The sequence below is a fragment of the Cupressus sempervirens genome, chromosome 5 (genome assembly GCF_028749045.1).
Source record: "Cupressus sempervirens isolate cs-2001-9-10 chromosome 5, ASM2874904v1, whole genome shotgun sequence".
NCBI classification, from domain to species: Eukaryota; Viridiplantae; Streptophyta; class Pinopsida; order Cupressales; family Cupressaceae; genus Cupressus; species Cupressus sempervirens.
The window spans coordinates 766,492,683-766,507,581 of record NC_143122.1 but is presented as its reverse complement, the minus strand read 5'-3'; the positions used below and the strand labels follow the sequence as shown (position 1 = coordinate 766,507,581).

At 36.6% G+C, this 14,899-nt stretch overlaps 1 protein-coding gene across 1 annotated transcript; it reads right to left on the bottom strand.

Annotated features, from left to right (window-relative positions):
* Positions 1 to 12,282: 12,282 nt before the first annotated feature.
* On the bottom strand, positions 12,283 to 12,723 carry LOC149558154 (pentatricopeptide repeat-containing protein At2g37320-like). Its single transcript, XM_089830665.1, has one exon. It carries the CDS (start codon positions 12,721 to 12,723, stop codon positions 12,283 to 12,285), a length of 441 nt encoding a protein of 146 aa, XP_089686791.1.
* Positions 12,724 to 14,899: the final 2,176 nt, after the last annotated feature.

Here is a 14,899-nt window from a genome sequence, read left to right as displayed (position 1 = left end):
TTACACTTTGGCAGTCATTCATACCATCTAGGATGCATGCTGTTACTGATATATTAGCCAAGGAATCTCCAATGTTTAATAATAAAATTGTCGTAATGAAAGTTCATCCCCTGTTCTAAATAGTCTATGCAAGTTAACAAATATCTCTTGAGACATATATCGAAACGGTCAACATGCCTTGTCTTTGCAAGTCAATAAAGTCAATGAAAAAACAGATTTACATGGCGTTGAATATCCAAGAAAGTTTGTAAACCCTTTTCACAACACTCTACGAAATTGCCTTCGATGGGACAGTATTGCTTAAATCCCTCCAACAAATCTCAACCATCGAAATTTATGTTTGAATGTGACAAGTGTTGATCAATGTGTCGGTAACCCAAAACCAAAAATGAGATATTTATTTAGACAAAAACTGTTGATCGATGTGTCTCTTTTTCTAATTTATTTTGAAGTAGCTGCACACTTATGATGACTTTGAAACGCACGGAAAACATTAAATCACTTCATCCCCAGTAGGGACGCCAGCGGATTCAATGATCGTATAACTTGTTTTCATTTCTCCCCAGTCTAACCAGTCACTTCATCTATAAGTGATATGCGTAATAGACCAGATTAGCTCTAACCATTGATAAATCAACCTGCAGACGATCCAGGAAAATTGTACATTGACCAATTTTTAAAAAGTTGAAAAATAGGATAGATTTTTTTGAAAATTTTATCATTTGATTTCTATGATCTGTGTAGTTTGTAGTTGAAAACAACAATTTTTTATTAAAAAAAATTGCTTCGTTTCCGTGAACCTGGGAAAAAACAGATTTGACTTTGTTTTGTCTTCAGTACATTTTCCCTTAAGATTAGGTAGGTGGTTGCTAAGATCTTTATGAATATTTTGAGGATTTTTTTTGATTTTTTACTAAGCATTAAAATTTCAACTTCTATATTTAAGAAACCTAGAGGTCTTGTTGGTAAACAGATTTGTCACAGTAAAATTTGCCCAATGGTGTGTGTGGAAAATTGTTCACAACAGTTGGATAGGTCCTTGGTATGCGGCCTTCCTTTGTGTTTAGAGGGGTAGCGCCGTTGTATGATATGATTTTGAAGCTTTTCGAATAAAGAATCTAAAACTAAAAGGTGAGAAAGCTCATGATGACAAATGGACCACACAACTCCAAGGCTTTCTTGAGCTACTAAATTAAAACCGCTAATAACAACAATCAAGATCTACGCTTGAAAACTATTACTAGCACAATGTTGATCCATAGATTCATAAACATCTACACCATACCATGAAAATGCTCACTACAAAGATAATCAACATTTCTAACAATTTAGATTTGGAAGAAGAGAACTCAAATTGCACGTTCCTTTATTTTCTTGCACCAAGAACTCAAGAGGAATTTCTGATTACAAAGACAAAATTTGTACATACTTTCCAAATGTCATCTCCTAATCAAAATTTTAGCATAGTGCTCCCTTTTTCCAAAGCCAAAAAGTCCCTTTACAAAGCCCAAAAGAGCCCTTATATAGACACAGAGGTTAATAACTACCCCTCTGTGGTTAGTAACTACCTCCCAAATATGTGATTTGGGTGAGGTTAATTAACCTCAATAAAATTAACTCAGCGTGACCTGAAACTTGGATCTTACACCTTTGAGAGGAAGATTGACTAATCAATCATTGTTGATCTTGTTGAGATAATGGGTGTTGCACACATTGCATAATATTGTTATATTTTATTATTTTATTTTTATTATATAATGTTGTGCCTAGATGGACGTGCAACATGTAAAAATTCCCATGGAATATTCTTGATGAGTTGTATTGTAACATTGTGATAATATTTTATGTAATTATTTAATATTGGGGAAAAGAATTAAATGTTCAATATTAAATGTGAGGTCAGTGGGTTAGGTAGCACATGGTTTAGCACATGGTTTATGTAATACCACTTAGTGGTTTTGTGGGACTTGCTACTATATAAGCAACCACAAGGGTAGTTGTTGTAGTGTGAGAGAGTGACAAGAAGAAGACAAAAGACAAGAGTCGAGTGGGACAAGGCTTGACAGGTTAGCCAAGAGAGCATTTGTGAAGGTTGAAAGCATGGCATGGGATGTGTGGATTCATGCTTGTTCACATAGTTTGCTCGATTGTGGCTATGACCATGAAGGTTTCCATGGTTGTGTTGGCGCTAAAAATTGCATGGTCAATTTTGAACCCTGTTGAGAAAAATTAGCCCTATAAATGCTTTTAAATGAGATTGTACCCGGCTGTCCAGTTGAGACCCTTAAGGTGTTTAACGCTTCTGGCACCTTCCATTTAGCATGCCTAAGAATTTCGTAAAGTTAGATTGACTTTCTGAGTCTTTTGGCCAAGTCCTGTTTCAAGCATGTCAAATTTGCAATTCTGCCCTAGTGTCAAACAGCGACAGGAGGTTGTGTTTGAACCCAAATATCTTTTGTCCAAAATTGTATCATAACTCGCCACCTTGAGAGTACCTAATATCCATATCCAAAAACCTATGTTTCAGATTTCGAGTCATTTCGAGTCCGTTTGACTAAGTTTTGAATCTCTCAAAGTTGGTCAGTTACTGTTTTCATGCTGATGCACTTTACACATAATTCTGGGAAGCCCTGTTTGACATGTTGTAACTTTTGACCAGTTGACCCAAATGTTGAAATTACTTTTGCGTTGCATTTTAGATGTCAGAGACTTGTCATGTTTCAAGTTTCAGCCCTTGATGAATCCATTTGATCAGTTTTCCAAATCAATTCCATTCGCAAAAATGCTTTCTGTCAGCATGTCCAGTTTGCAAATTTCTGAGTAGCCCACTTTGACTGATCGCCATTTGCGCCCAGTTATTCGTCATGAGCCCAAATCACATATTCATATTCACCTCATGACATAGAGCCAGTGACCCAGTTTTCATCTCCCCATGTGCTCATTTACCCAGTTTTCCAAGCCAAATCCAAGCCCAATTTGTTGTTTTCTGACTTGTTTGTTTGCAGATAAATCTGAGAAGGTGACTTTGACAGTCAATATCTTTTGACTGAAGATTCATCATGAGACGAGATCTGATAGGCTAGAAGTATGTAGAACAAAGAACCAGTATGCCAGTTTTCAGAGCCCAGTCAGAGGTCTGGATCAATTTTTAGGGCCAATCAAAGAGCCTCCTGACTGAAAACTGACAAGTTACAAGACAAGATGAATTAAGGTTTTAAATGTTGATTTAATGGTCGATCTTGGTTCTAATTAATTTGAGATAACTGATAGAGCAGTCTGAAGGTTCAGTCATCTAGAAACGAAATTTTTTTAGGCCGGACCCACTTGGGGCCTGACTAAATTCATCAGACTAATAAGATTGGATGTGTTTGAATAAGTTCTAATGCTCTTGATTTTAAAAGTGGAAAATTAGTTGATGAAATCCTTCAAAAGGAGAATGAACTTCAGAAGCTATCTTTTGTCCATTTCAGTTCCCTGGAAAGAGTTTCAATTAAGAGTTGTAATAAATAAAAATAAAACATCTCAGAAATGTGCAATGTTACAAAGCTTCTAGAGTTCGACATAAGTGAAATAGATGAGCTTCAGGAGCTATGTTTTGTGGGTCTAAGCTATCTTAAAAGGTTTCAAATTAAGGAATGCTCAAAGTTAAAGAGATTGTCATGGGTCCCAGATCATATAAACTTGACAAATTTTGTATATTGAAGAATGCTCTGAGCTAGTGGATTTGTCAAGTCTTTGTAGAGCGAGCTGCTTGAAAAAGCCTGAGATCTACTCTTGTGACATGTGGATGAACATTAGCCTACATATGTGAAAAATGCTCAGCTGATTATAATTAATTTCCCAATGCATACAACAAGGAGATGTTAAAATAGAAAGACACCCCATGTCAAAGACAAGAATAGTTGCCACTCACGCATTATGAGCAAAGGATCCGTATCCACAGTAAGAAGATGCCATCAAAGAGAAATCCACGTGCCAGTTAGCATAGTTTAGCCGCAGCCAATCCAGCAGGAGTCTCACATATTTTCCAAAAAAGAACAGGCAGCATCAAATAAAGAAGGCATTCACGGCAAGGGCACCTGAGTTTGTGGTAGTCATCATCCATCATCAAGGAGTCCATGTAGCCCCATAAGAAAACAAAGCCAGCAGCTCCACACAAGTCAGAGGTTTTAAAGAGAAAACAAAAAACGTAGCCACTCAACAGTCTAAGCCATGCCTCAAACATGAAGGAAACCCGCCAAAAGGAAGCCGCATCAACATGAGAAGCCCACAGCTAAATCATGAAGAAGCTCCGACGCCAATACAAAGAGTACAGACACCTCATACATCGCAAGAAGAGACAAAGTATATATCAGCAGCGACGACTGAGAGCTCTGAGCAGCCGACGGGCAGATTTGACGGCATCAATAAAAAATAGAAGTTAGGAGCAAGGCCGCCCACGCCATGAAAGGAAGTATCGTCCATGAATCTACACAGAAAGAGCTGCACCTTTGAAGAAAAAATGCAAAGTAGGGAGAACGCTGGAAATGCAATGTCCCACATGCATTATATGGATGTTTCTTAAATGTCTTTTATAACCCGATGCTTGCATAAGAAGGTGTCTTAAAAGATACGGTTTTTATAAAGCTCACGCTTGTGCAAGGGCCCCATTGATGACGGGAAGACGACGAGAAAGGTAAAATTTTGACCGGGAAAACTCAAAATAGAGATGACGTCAGCAATGTTGAAGGAGATCGGAAAAGGTAGGAAATTCGGCTAGTCGCTACCTCGCTAGCCGGAAAATCTTTCCGGCTAGCGAGATAGCAAGGTCGCCGGAAAAACATAAAAATCTGGCGAGTTCCAAAGTGTTACGTGGGGTAAATAGCAGTGCTATCAGCGAATCAGATCGTGCCAAGTGGCAGTAAAGGAGGTGGTGTGGCGAATTTAGATCCCTGAATGAAATTGTGACACGTGGTGGATGATGCAGACTATGTAGGCCAATCACAGAGTGACACGTGGCACTTGGTCAACAGAGGTTTGACCTCGGATTCAGAGGATAAGGAAAAATTTGTAGAAAATAAAAAGTAATTTTTTATCTTTTCTGGGCAGTGGGTCACGTTCAAAATCTGCAAAGAGAAACATTTTCTAAAGTTTATACTTTAGAATTTTTAAAATTTTATAACAAATCAAAGTTACAGACCTGAACACTCTTAGCAGGGGAGTCATTTTTCAAATGGCAATTTCAGGCGCTTCCGGTAATCAAAATATGAAGTGTTATATATCGTCGGAATCGGGAGAAGACGAACTTCCCAAATCTGGAGTTGGTTTTTGCACAGGTATCAGTCAGTTTGAGCTACACAAGGTTTTCTATCAGATATTTTGGCAAGTAAAGGGTTTTCATCATTAGGCAAGGATATTTTGCAAGTTTGTTACAGATTAATGATGAAACAAAATCAGATCAGAAGGGATGAAATAAGGAAGAAGTTATTCAGTTACAAAGGATTGGATTTCAAGTGGACACCTGGCAATTGCATATCAGATCCGGGAATTCATTTCTTGCTATATCTTTCTTTCTTTCTTCATTTGTAGGGGTTCCAGTTTTTGCACTGAGAAACCATTCTTCAGCATTTCTTCTTGTATTGAACAGCATTTTAAGTTTTATGCAGATAGTTCTTTTCTGTTAGGTGATCTATGAGTTTTTTTCTGTACATTTCATGTATTTGATTTCAAGAAAAACAAATAAAGTGCAGCAAAAGTTTGAAGTTCAGTTTGAATCTTGTCTCCTGATTATGGCTCTGTTATTTCTTCTAATTTGTGATCAAAGAGCATGAATTAGGTTGCATTACATTTTGAAATGTATGTGGTTAAAATGTCTTGCTTATGGAACAAAGAACCATGTAATTGCTTGATATTTGTCACAGGGTTTGCAGATTTCATGATAGGATTTTCTGAGTATGAGATTCATTCTGTAGCAGATGTCTATTCACAAGGTGAAAGATAGATCAGGGATCTCGATGTAGAGATATGTCTAAGTATTCCAGGAGATGTATGGTTATGACTCATTTAATTGCCCAATAGATAAGACACTGGTCAAAGATAGGATCATTAAGTTCTGTTGCTCATACTTGGGTCTTGCTGATATCAACATATTAAGTCAATTTTCCCTTTTATGTTGAAAGCTGTTCAATGTTAACCCGCACTTAGCTTGCCAGTTTCATGAGTTATGTTCTTAGCTATTTCATGTTTGTGATTCCTGGTTGAGTGTAGAAGATTTAGGGGTTTTTTATCTGCTTCATAATAGATTCAGTGTATGCTTTGACAGTTGGTACCATATAAAGAATCTATAGGTCTACCCGCCTAGGTTTTGCAGAGCCTGAAGTGCAGAAGGAGTATAGCCTTATAGTTGTCCTGGTGTCTGAATGGATGTGTTGATAATGGGAGTTAGCTGCCCCTAGATGCATCTTGTTCTCATCAGGGTAATTGGAAATAGGTAACATTTTCAAACACCAACAGGTTGTATGGCAATGGTATTTTTTGCTGAATAATATATGGTGATGGATGCTTTTGGAGGCTGGGTTTTTCCCTCAATGAGGGTTTCTCAAAGTATATCTTGTGTCACATTTTATGGGTATGTTGTCTATTCTCTTGCATGTGTATTTTAATTCCGTGTTTATTTAATATCTATTATGGGTTATGTGGAAACAGTTATATTCTTTGTTGCCAAGTTTCCTTACAAGTGGTATCAAAGATATGGTTTTATTATTGTAACCCTAGATTGAATCCATGGGAATGCATGAGAGGATAAAAGAAAGGGCAAGATATATGAATGATTTATTGCAGATCTGAGGACTTTGGATTTGTTGTTATGATGGGATGTTAAAATATTTGGGCATGTGAAATTGTTGGACAAAATTATTTTTTGAATGTTTCATTTAAATGAGGGTTTTGGGGGGTAGCTTGCAAAAATGACCTCTTGGGTAAAAACAGACCTCACCATTAGATTCGGGTCGACATTTTCATAAATTTTGATATATAATATGCCCTAGTTTGGCCATGTTCAGAGGAAATTAAAGAGTTTTTTGGTTTCAGCCCATGATGGCCATCAAATTAATCCCGTCGGAATTTTCGTCACTGAAAAAAATAAAAAATGAAAAATCGTACTGAAAATGGTAAAAAGACTGTCTTAGTAAAACGGCCATAACTTTCTCTCAGAATATCGAATTTCAGAGTTCTTATAGGCATTGGAAAGCTAATTCAGAGCACCACAACATGGTGTAGGTTTGGTTCTATGATTTTGAGATTTTGTTAGGTTTTAAGAGCCCTAAAGTCAGATGTTATTTATTTTGAGCATGAATCGGGGCATAACTTGGGCATACGGAGTCGAATTTTGGACTTCAAGTAGTCAACGGAAAGCTCTTGGAGAGCTCTACACATTGGTTCAGATTTGGTGCAGATTTGGCATGATTTATTTGTTGATATATTGATTTGAATAGTTTATAGGTATATTTTGACTATGGTAATATTATGAGTTTATGGCATTGGAGATTTAAGAGTTGATGTCATTGTATACTCAGTTCATATTTTAGATTGGTCTCATGATGATATGGTTATCAGTGTTTGGTTTGGATATGCATGATGACTTGTTGGATCTACAAGTTGTGTAGTTTTGTAAGCGGTCTATACTTACAAATTGCATTTATGGCTTGGTTATGGGTTGTCTTTGCCCATTGATCTTTCATTATTGATGCATATTCAGATTGGTGGCTTGGATTTGAGTTGTCTATGCCCTAAGTCACATGATTTTATCTTCATGTAGAAGGGATGAGATGTTGTTACCAGGTACAGTCATGGAAGAGAATTGTGGTTGACTATGCTGACAGGTTGGACATATTGAGAGCCAGATGCTCGATTCATGGATGTGATCATGGTGTCATAGATTTTGGCATGACATGATTGTTTATACAGGTACATCCTTGATGTTCTTTAGCTTGGATTTTCTGATTCAATTATGGTGGTATATCTCTTTGGTTGAGGATCATGGTTATTTGGTTTCTTTTGAGGAGCTCATGATTTGCACTTTGAGTTCTTTGATGGTTTGATGCCTTGGTTGATTCTCATGGTTAGAGGATGGGTTTTTCATCATGATGTTATGGATAGCTTGGATACATGGTTTAGTGGGAGCTTGTGACAGTGATGGGGTGATAGTGCAGGATTAGTTCCTGGTTTGATTTGGATCTTCATGTAGGAGATAGATTTTATGATGCCATAGGTGACTTGGTACCACGGTTGAGTGGGAGTTGTTGGCATTGATATATTTATTGAGTATTTGCAAATGTTGGAAGTTTGTCTTAGATCCTGTTGCTGCAGAAGCGTCTTTGACATTTGCATGGTGCACTTGTTATCTTCATGGTATGAAGATGGTTAGATCTTAAGGACTCATGGGGTTCTTAGTTATCTTCATGGTGTGTGGAGATGGTTCTTCTTGGTATGTGGAGATGGTTTTCTTCATGGTATATGGAGATGGTTGCATCTTGAGGACTCACAGGGTTCTTGGCAAAGGTGTGGTTTATGCTTTTATTTGGCATGTTATCCTTGGTGTGAGGATGGTTTCATTATTATGTCATGGTATACTCTTGATATGCGTTTAGAGTTGTGACATGTTATGGTATGTTCATATGGAGCATGTTATCTCTTTAGTTGAGATGGTAAGATCATGTTGTCATGTTTATGTTCCTGAGGCCATGGTTGGAACTTTGACATTGATCTTGGTTTAGTTTCTTGGTATTGAGTACACTGATCATAAGCTGGATACTTCATGTTATTGCTATATTGCATTTGGAGTTGGCATGGATTGATTGGTTACAGGTGCTCATGGATACTTAGAGACAGTGGTGATGCTGATTTCTCTTGGATCAGAGAAGTATTTGTTGGGACAGTTGATGGTTTCAACAGGAAGTCTGAGGGGTAGTCACTTGATATGGACTTGAGAGGAGATTGTTCTTAGATGAGTTTTGGTTGGAGAGTTGGGTATCTTGATGAACATTCTTATTCCCCACTCTTGGTCTACTCGACGATTTGCTACTTGAGAGGTATAGCCCATTGTTTCTCTCAGTTGCATTATATTTATGCTTGTCTTTCATGGATATGGATCTTGAGCTATGGTACATGAGTTAGTTCTGGAGGGTTCATTTGAGAGATGGTTTATCATTGGTTATCTCCATGTGCATATGTTGTTATGCTGGTTGAGTTTGGGAGATGGTTTTATATTGGGCATATTCCTTGGATTAGGAATGGTTATTCCTTAGTTTATGAATGGTTTATGAGTTTGATCTTCTTGTGAGAGGCTTACATCCATGATGAGTTATATGGTATGGTTTGGGTGTTGTTGAGGCTTCTTGTTGGGATTTTATGGAGGAGATCATACTTGCATAGTTTACATCTAGAGGTGTGTGTAGAAGGACATGATACAGGCTATGATTTGCATGGTTTCTCTGGTCTTAGTTATCTTCCTGGATGTTTAGTTTTGCCTACATTGGATTTGAGATTGGTTAGAGATTGTGATCACTGGTTTGTGCTCATGTATGTCATGTGAGAGATGACATGGTTATTTCTTTCTCTTTCCTTTGTTAGTTGTGGTGAATTTGGGACACTATTGGAGACTTGTTATGAGAGTTGTTCTTGCAGGATACCAGTTTATGTATTGTGGATGTCCTTGATACTACATGGATTCACTTCTTTGAGATGTGTTGAGTGGATTGGTTATAGATTTGACATTATCTTTTGCAGTGGGAGCTTCTTGGTATATATGTGGTAGGTATTTCTCTTGAGGCTAGTGATTGCAGGTTGCAGATTGGATATGTCGGTGATATGAGATTCACTTGTTATACCTTTGAGATATGGATAGTTGGATGGGTTTGGCACTTTGCTGTGGGTGCTATTTTAGCTATGGATATTTTGACAACTACGGATACATGTGATTACCTTTGGATCAGGTTATTTGTGCTTGGAATTTCAGTTGGTACAGGATTTTATGATCTTCTAATGCGACAGGTTGGGTGGTTTTCTCTTTGGATGGCTTCTATGTATGTCCAGTGGGAGTGGCATAATAGGAGGTGAGATCATTCATGTTTGAGATGCTAGATACTTTGATTTTGTCGCGGGTACCAGGATGGAGCACTTGGTGTATTTTGATCCACGATGGTGGATGTGCTAGGAGGGATTGTTCCCTTGTTCATTTATGTGGCTACAGATTGACCCTATGCAATGTATACAACAAGTGGGAGATTGTTGAGATAATGGGTGTTGCACACATTGCATAATATTGTTATATTTTATTATTTTATTTTTATTATGTAATGTTGTGCCTAGATGGACGTGCAACATGTAAAGATTCCCATGAAATATTCTTGATGAGTTGTATTGTAACATTGTGATAATATTTTATGTAATTATTTAATATTGGGAAAAAGAATTAAATGCCCAATATTAAATGTGAGGTCAGTGGGTTAGGTAGCACATGGTTTTAGCACATGGTTTATGTAATACCACTTAGTGGTTTTGTGGGACTTGCTACTATATAAGCAGCCACAAGGGTAGTTGTTGTAGTGTGAGAGAGTGACAAGAAGAAGACAAAAGGCAAGAGTCGAGCGGGACAAGGCTTGACAGGTTAGCCAAGGGAGCATTTGTGAAGGTTGAAAGCATGGCATGGGATGTGTGGATTCATGCTTGTTCACATAGTTTGCTCGGTTGTGGCTATGGCCATGAAGGCTTCCATGGTTGTATGGCAATGGTATTTTTTGCTGAATAATACATGGTGATGGATGCTTTTGGAGGCTGGGTTTTTCCCTCAATGAGGGTTTCCTAGGGTATATCTCGTGTCACATTTTATGGGTATGTTGTCTATTCTCTTGCATGTGTATTTTAATTCCGTGTTTATTTAAGATCTATTATGGGTTATGTGGAAACAGTTATATTCTTTGTTGTCAAGTTTCCTTACAGATCTCCTTTTGACATTTGAATGATTTATTCAAGTTACATTACTCTATTGATGAACACATATCCCACTTTTCATTAAGAGATCAAGAGCATGAGGTTGTCAATATGGAGGGAATGTTCAATTTGTGGAGTTCGAGATTACATCTCATTATATTGCATCTTCTACTTAGACACTAACATCTATTTGGCACTTTCTCATATTCTTCATCATTCTAATGCAAGACAACACTTCCTCCTTAACACTCATCAAGTTAGCGATGGTCTATTACTTGTGATTGCACGATCTATTTGACTTCTTCCTTTGGGTAACCCATTCACAAGGTGTAAATGAATATGCTTTATGCTCTACCCATTATGTTCATTCCACATCTTGTAATGATTCTCCATATTTATCTGCAATCTATTCCTTTCATTAGTGTTGAGTGTTTCAAACATTCACCACCCACTCCAAGTTTGACACTTTAATATGCTTTAAATGCCTCATACAATAGTGTCTTCTATATCAATGTTGTGCAAGCTATACCAAGGGTGGCAAATATGTTTTATCTCACTGCAGAATTTGAATGCTCTTCTCCCAACCACATACATTAACTATATATTCATATCTGGGGTTTTCATCAAATATTCTCATAAGGACCGTGTAGTTTATCTTGCATTCATGATTGAGCATTAAATCAAACACTTCCTACTCATCTTCTTCAAACTTAACTTCTTGAACCTTTACCATATCTGTAACTATGCTAGATTCATTGGGTGTTGGATCAATGAAAGTACAGTCTCCCTTGCTCCAATGCTTTCTATTTCACCCAACCTTTGCTCATGTTCACATTGGATAGTTGGTTCTCGAGCTATCCATTGAATATTATCACTGTTTTGGGCATTTGATATTGTATATATCGCATAGAGATAAAGACCATCCTAGCCACAGCATAGATATTTGAAAGTAGCACATAGATGACAGTACTCTGTGGTTCCAATTCATGAATGCACTCAGCAGCATTCTTTCCTAGCTCCACTTTATTATGTATTCTGCAAGCGGCCAATAAAGCTCCCCAAACTGCAGCATCTAGTTCAATTGGCATCTTGTTAATAAAGTTTTTTTTTCTCATTTAGAAGCCCAGAACGATCAAGAAGATCAACCATGCAAGCATAGTGATGTGGCCCTAGTATTATACAATAATCTCTATTCATAGAATCAAAATACTCCCAACCTTCTTCAACTAGACCAGCATGGCTACACACAGACAGCACGCCAACAAAAGTGACTTCATCTGAAGTGTGCGTGATTTTTTTCATCTTCTCAAAGAGCTAGAGCGCCTCCATGCCAAGCCCTTGTTGAGCATATCCTGCTATCATGGCATTCCATGAAACCAAATCCTTTTCAGGCATTTGCTCACATATTTGACATGCATCTATTGTCTTGCATTTAGCGTACATTATAATTAAAGAATTTCCCACAAAGACATCATTTTCTAAACTTGTCCTAATTACTTGAGATTGGATTTGCTTTCCTTGTCCTAGAGTAGCTAGGTTAGCACATGCATTGAGAACAACAGTAAAAATGGATTGATTTGGTTTCACGCCCTGCCATAGCATATTACGAAACAGTTTTAAAGCTTCCTCACCATCCCCAGTCTGAGCATAGCCTGCAATCATCGTTGTCCATGAGATCAATTTCTTTTCTGGCATCTTTTCGAACACTTTGCATGCCTCATCAACCCTCCACTTCTTGGCATATCCAGCATTCATAGCACTCTTAATGACATGGGATTTGTGTGAATTTTGTTAAATACTTGAGACGTCTCTTCTATGCTCTTGCATTTTGAATAAATAATAATGAGGTTATTACCCACTATTATATCCAACTGGAATCCTATTTTGATACTATGAGTTTGAATTGGTTTTCCCTATTCCAAAGCCGCTAAACTAGCACATGCACAGAGGACAATAGCAAAGATGGATTGGTTTAGTTTCCAACCTGCCTGATACATTCGATAGAAGTGTTCTAAGGTTGCTTTGTTGTTTCCACTCTTAAGGTATCCTTCAATCATATAATTCCACGAGACTGTGTCTCGATTCTACACCTCTTCAAATAGTTTTTGCGCTTCACCCATTCTTCCACTCCGAGCGTAGTCTGTGATTAGAGCATTCCATGAAACAACATCCCGTTCAGGCATTTCATCAAATATTTTGCGTGCTTTATCAATGCTTCCCTCCTGTGTGTAGGCATTACCATCATTAAAAGGTGGCAAATTAGATGTTCTCTCTTTGATAATGCCATGAAATCAAAACTGCCCTTTTGTTATTACAACTTACATGTGACACAAGCTAATAACTGTCTCATAGAGGTTAAGAAAAATGTGTTTTTGGTGGCTATCATTAACCTTTTGACAAGTTAAGAAAAATGTGTTTTTGGAAATTATCATTAACCTTTTGAGAGGTTAAGAAAAACGTGTTTTTGGACGTTATCATTAACCTTTTGAGAGGTTAATGGTTAATGATGGACTTGAAAACATGTATTTTGAGTCTCTCCATTAACCTATAATAACTTGAGGCTCAGAAGTTGGATTTAAAAAATTTCAAGTGTTGTGTGGAGCTGATAATGAGCCGGAGACATGGAGATTTAGAAACTCACAAAATTTTAGAGATAAAATGGCCAATTTAAAGCTTAAAACCAGGCAAGTTTGAAAAATTAACCGAGGTTTACTTATAAAATTGAAACAATTTTATAACTGGGCAACATATCTTAATACCTATCTAGCTAAATAAAATTCATAGATTGGTGTTACTCCTAAATTTAAGAAATCTAGAGGTTTTAATATGTGGGTCAAAAATTTCATAAGTAGGTGGGGCTATTTTCAGTCCTACTCCATGTTCACTAGTTCAAATTAAGAGGGCTAAAAAGTGAGAGCTCATATTTTATAGGAAAAGATTTCAAATAGGCCTTTAGTCCAACGTAAAATTATATCATGAAGTCACCAGTTCCACAAAAATCGAGCACATGCCCCTCCTATAAAACCCATGCCTAAGAATATATTTGATCTAAATGCTTCAACTTAGTAAGTGCTATAAATTTATCCATCATGAATATGGAAATGTTCCTTAAACTGTTTAAAATGTAAAAGGTGAGCATTAGTATTGTTCAAATTGCATTTCAATTATCAGTTGTTCATTATTTAGCCCTTATTTCTTAATATCAAATACAATTTTCTTTGTTTGAATATTTATCCTTTTTAAGAAGGTTATTTGAGTGGTTGGATTTTTAAAGGAGATTATTTTTAGTGGTTGGAATTTTTGAGAAGATTATTTTAAGTAGTTAGAATTTCTTTGAAGGTTATAATGTATAGTTATTTAGAAATTATTAAATGTCAAAGTATACTTTAAAAGGATTATATTCTAAATCTTATGTGCATAATATATCATACAATATCTAAGAACAATATTTTGAAATCCAATTTATTGTTTAGAATTTAAAGATAATCTTGCTATAATATTTGTACATACACTATCCTAGAACTTGTATAAATTTATAAGAACTCATAAATTATTAACTCTATAATTTATATTGTACACAATTCAAATATAATCAAGTAGTGTTTTCTTTACATGGACTTGTTTGCGATGATTGGAGGAGCAATACCCATGGACATTAAACACGATAAATATTTATGCAGAACATGTATTTAAGGATTGGTGCTTTATTAAATGTGATGTATGAAGACGACCATGTAAGTGTATAGGATTTAGTGGCGTGGATTAAGTCAACCTAGTATAAAGAGTAAAGGACTTGATATTAATTTCTTGTTAGGTGTTTGGTGGCATTATGACAACCAAGTGTCAATTAGAAAAATAAAATGTGTAAAATTTGATTGTTTAAAGAAATGGTCTCAAGAAAAAACTCCAAATTAAGACAAAACTCCTCATT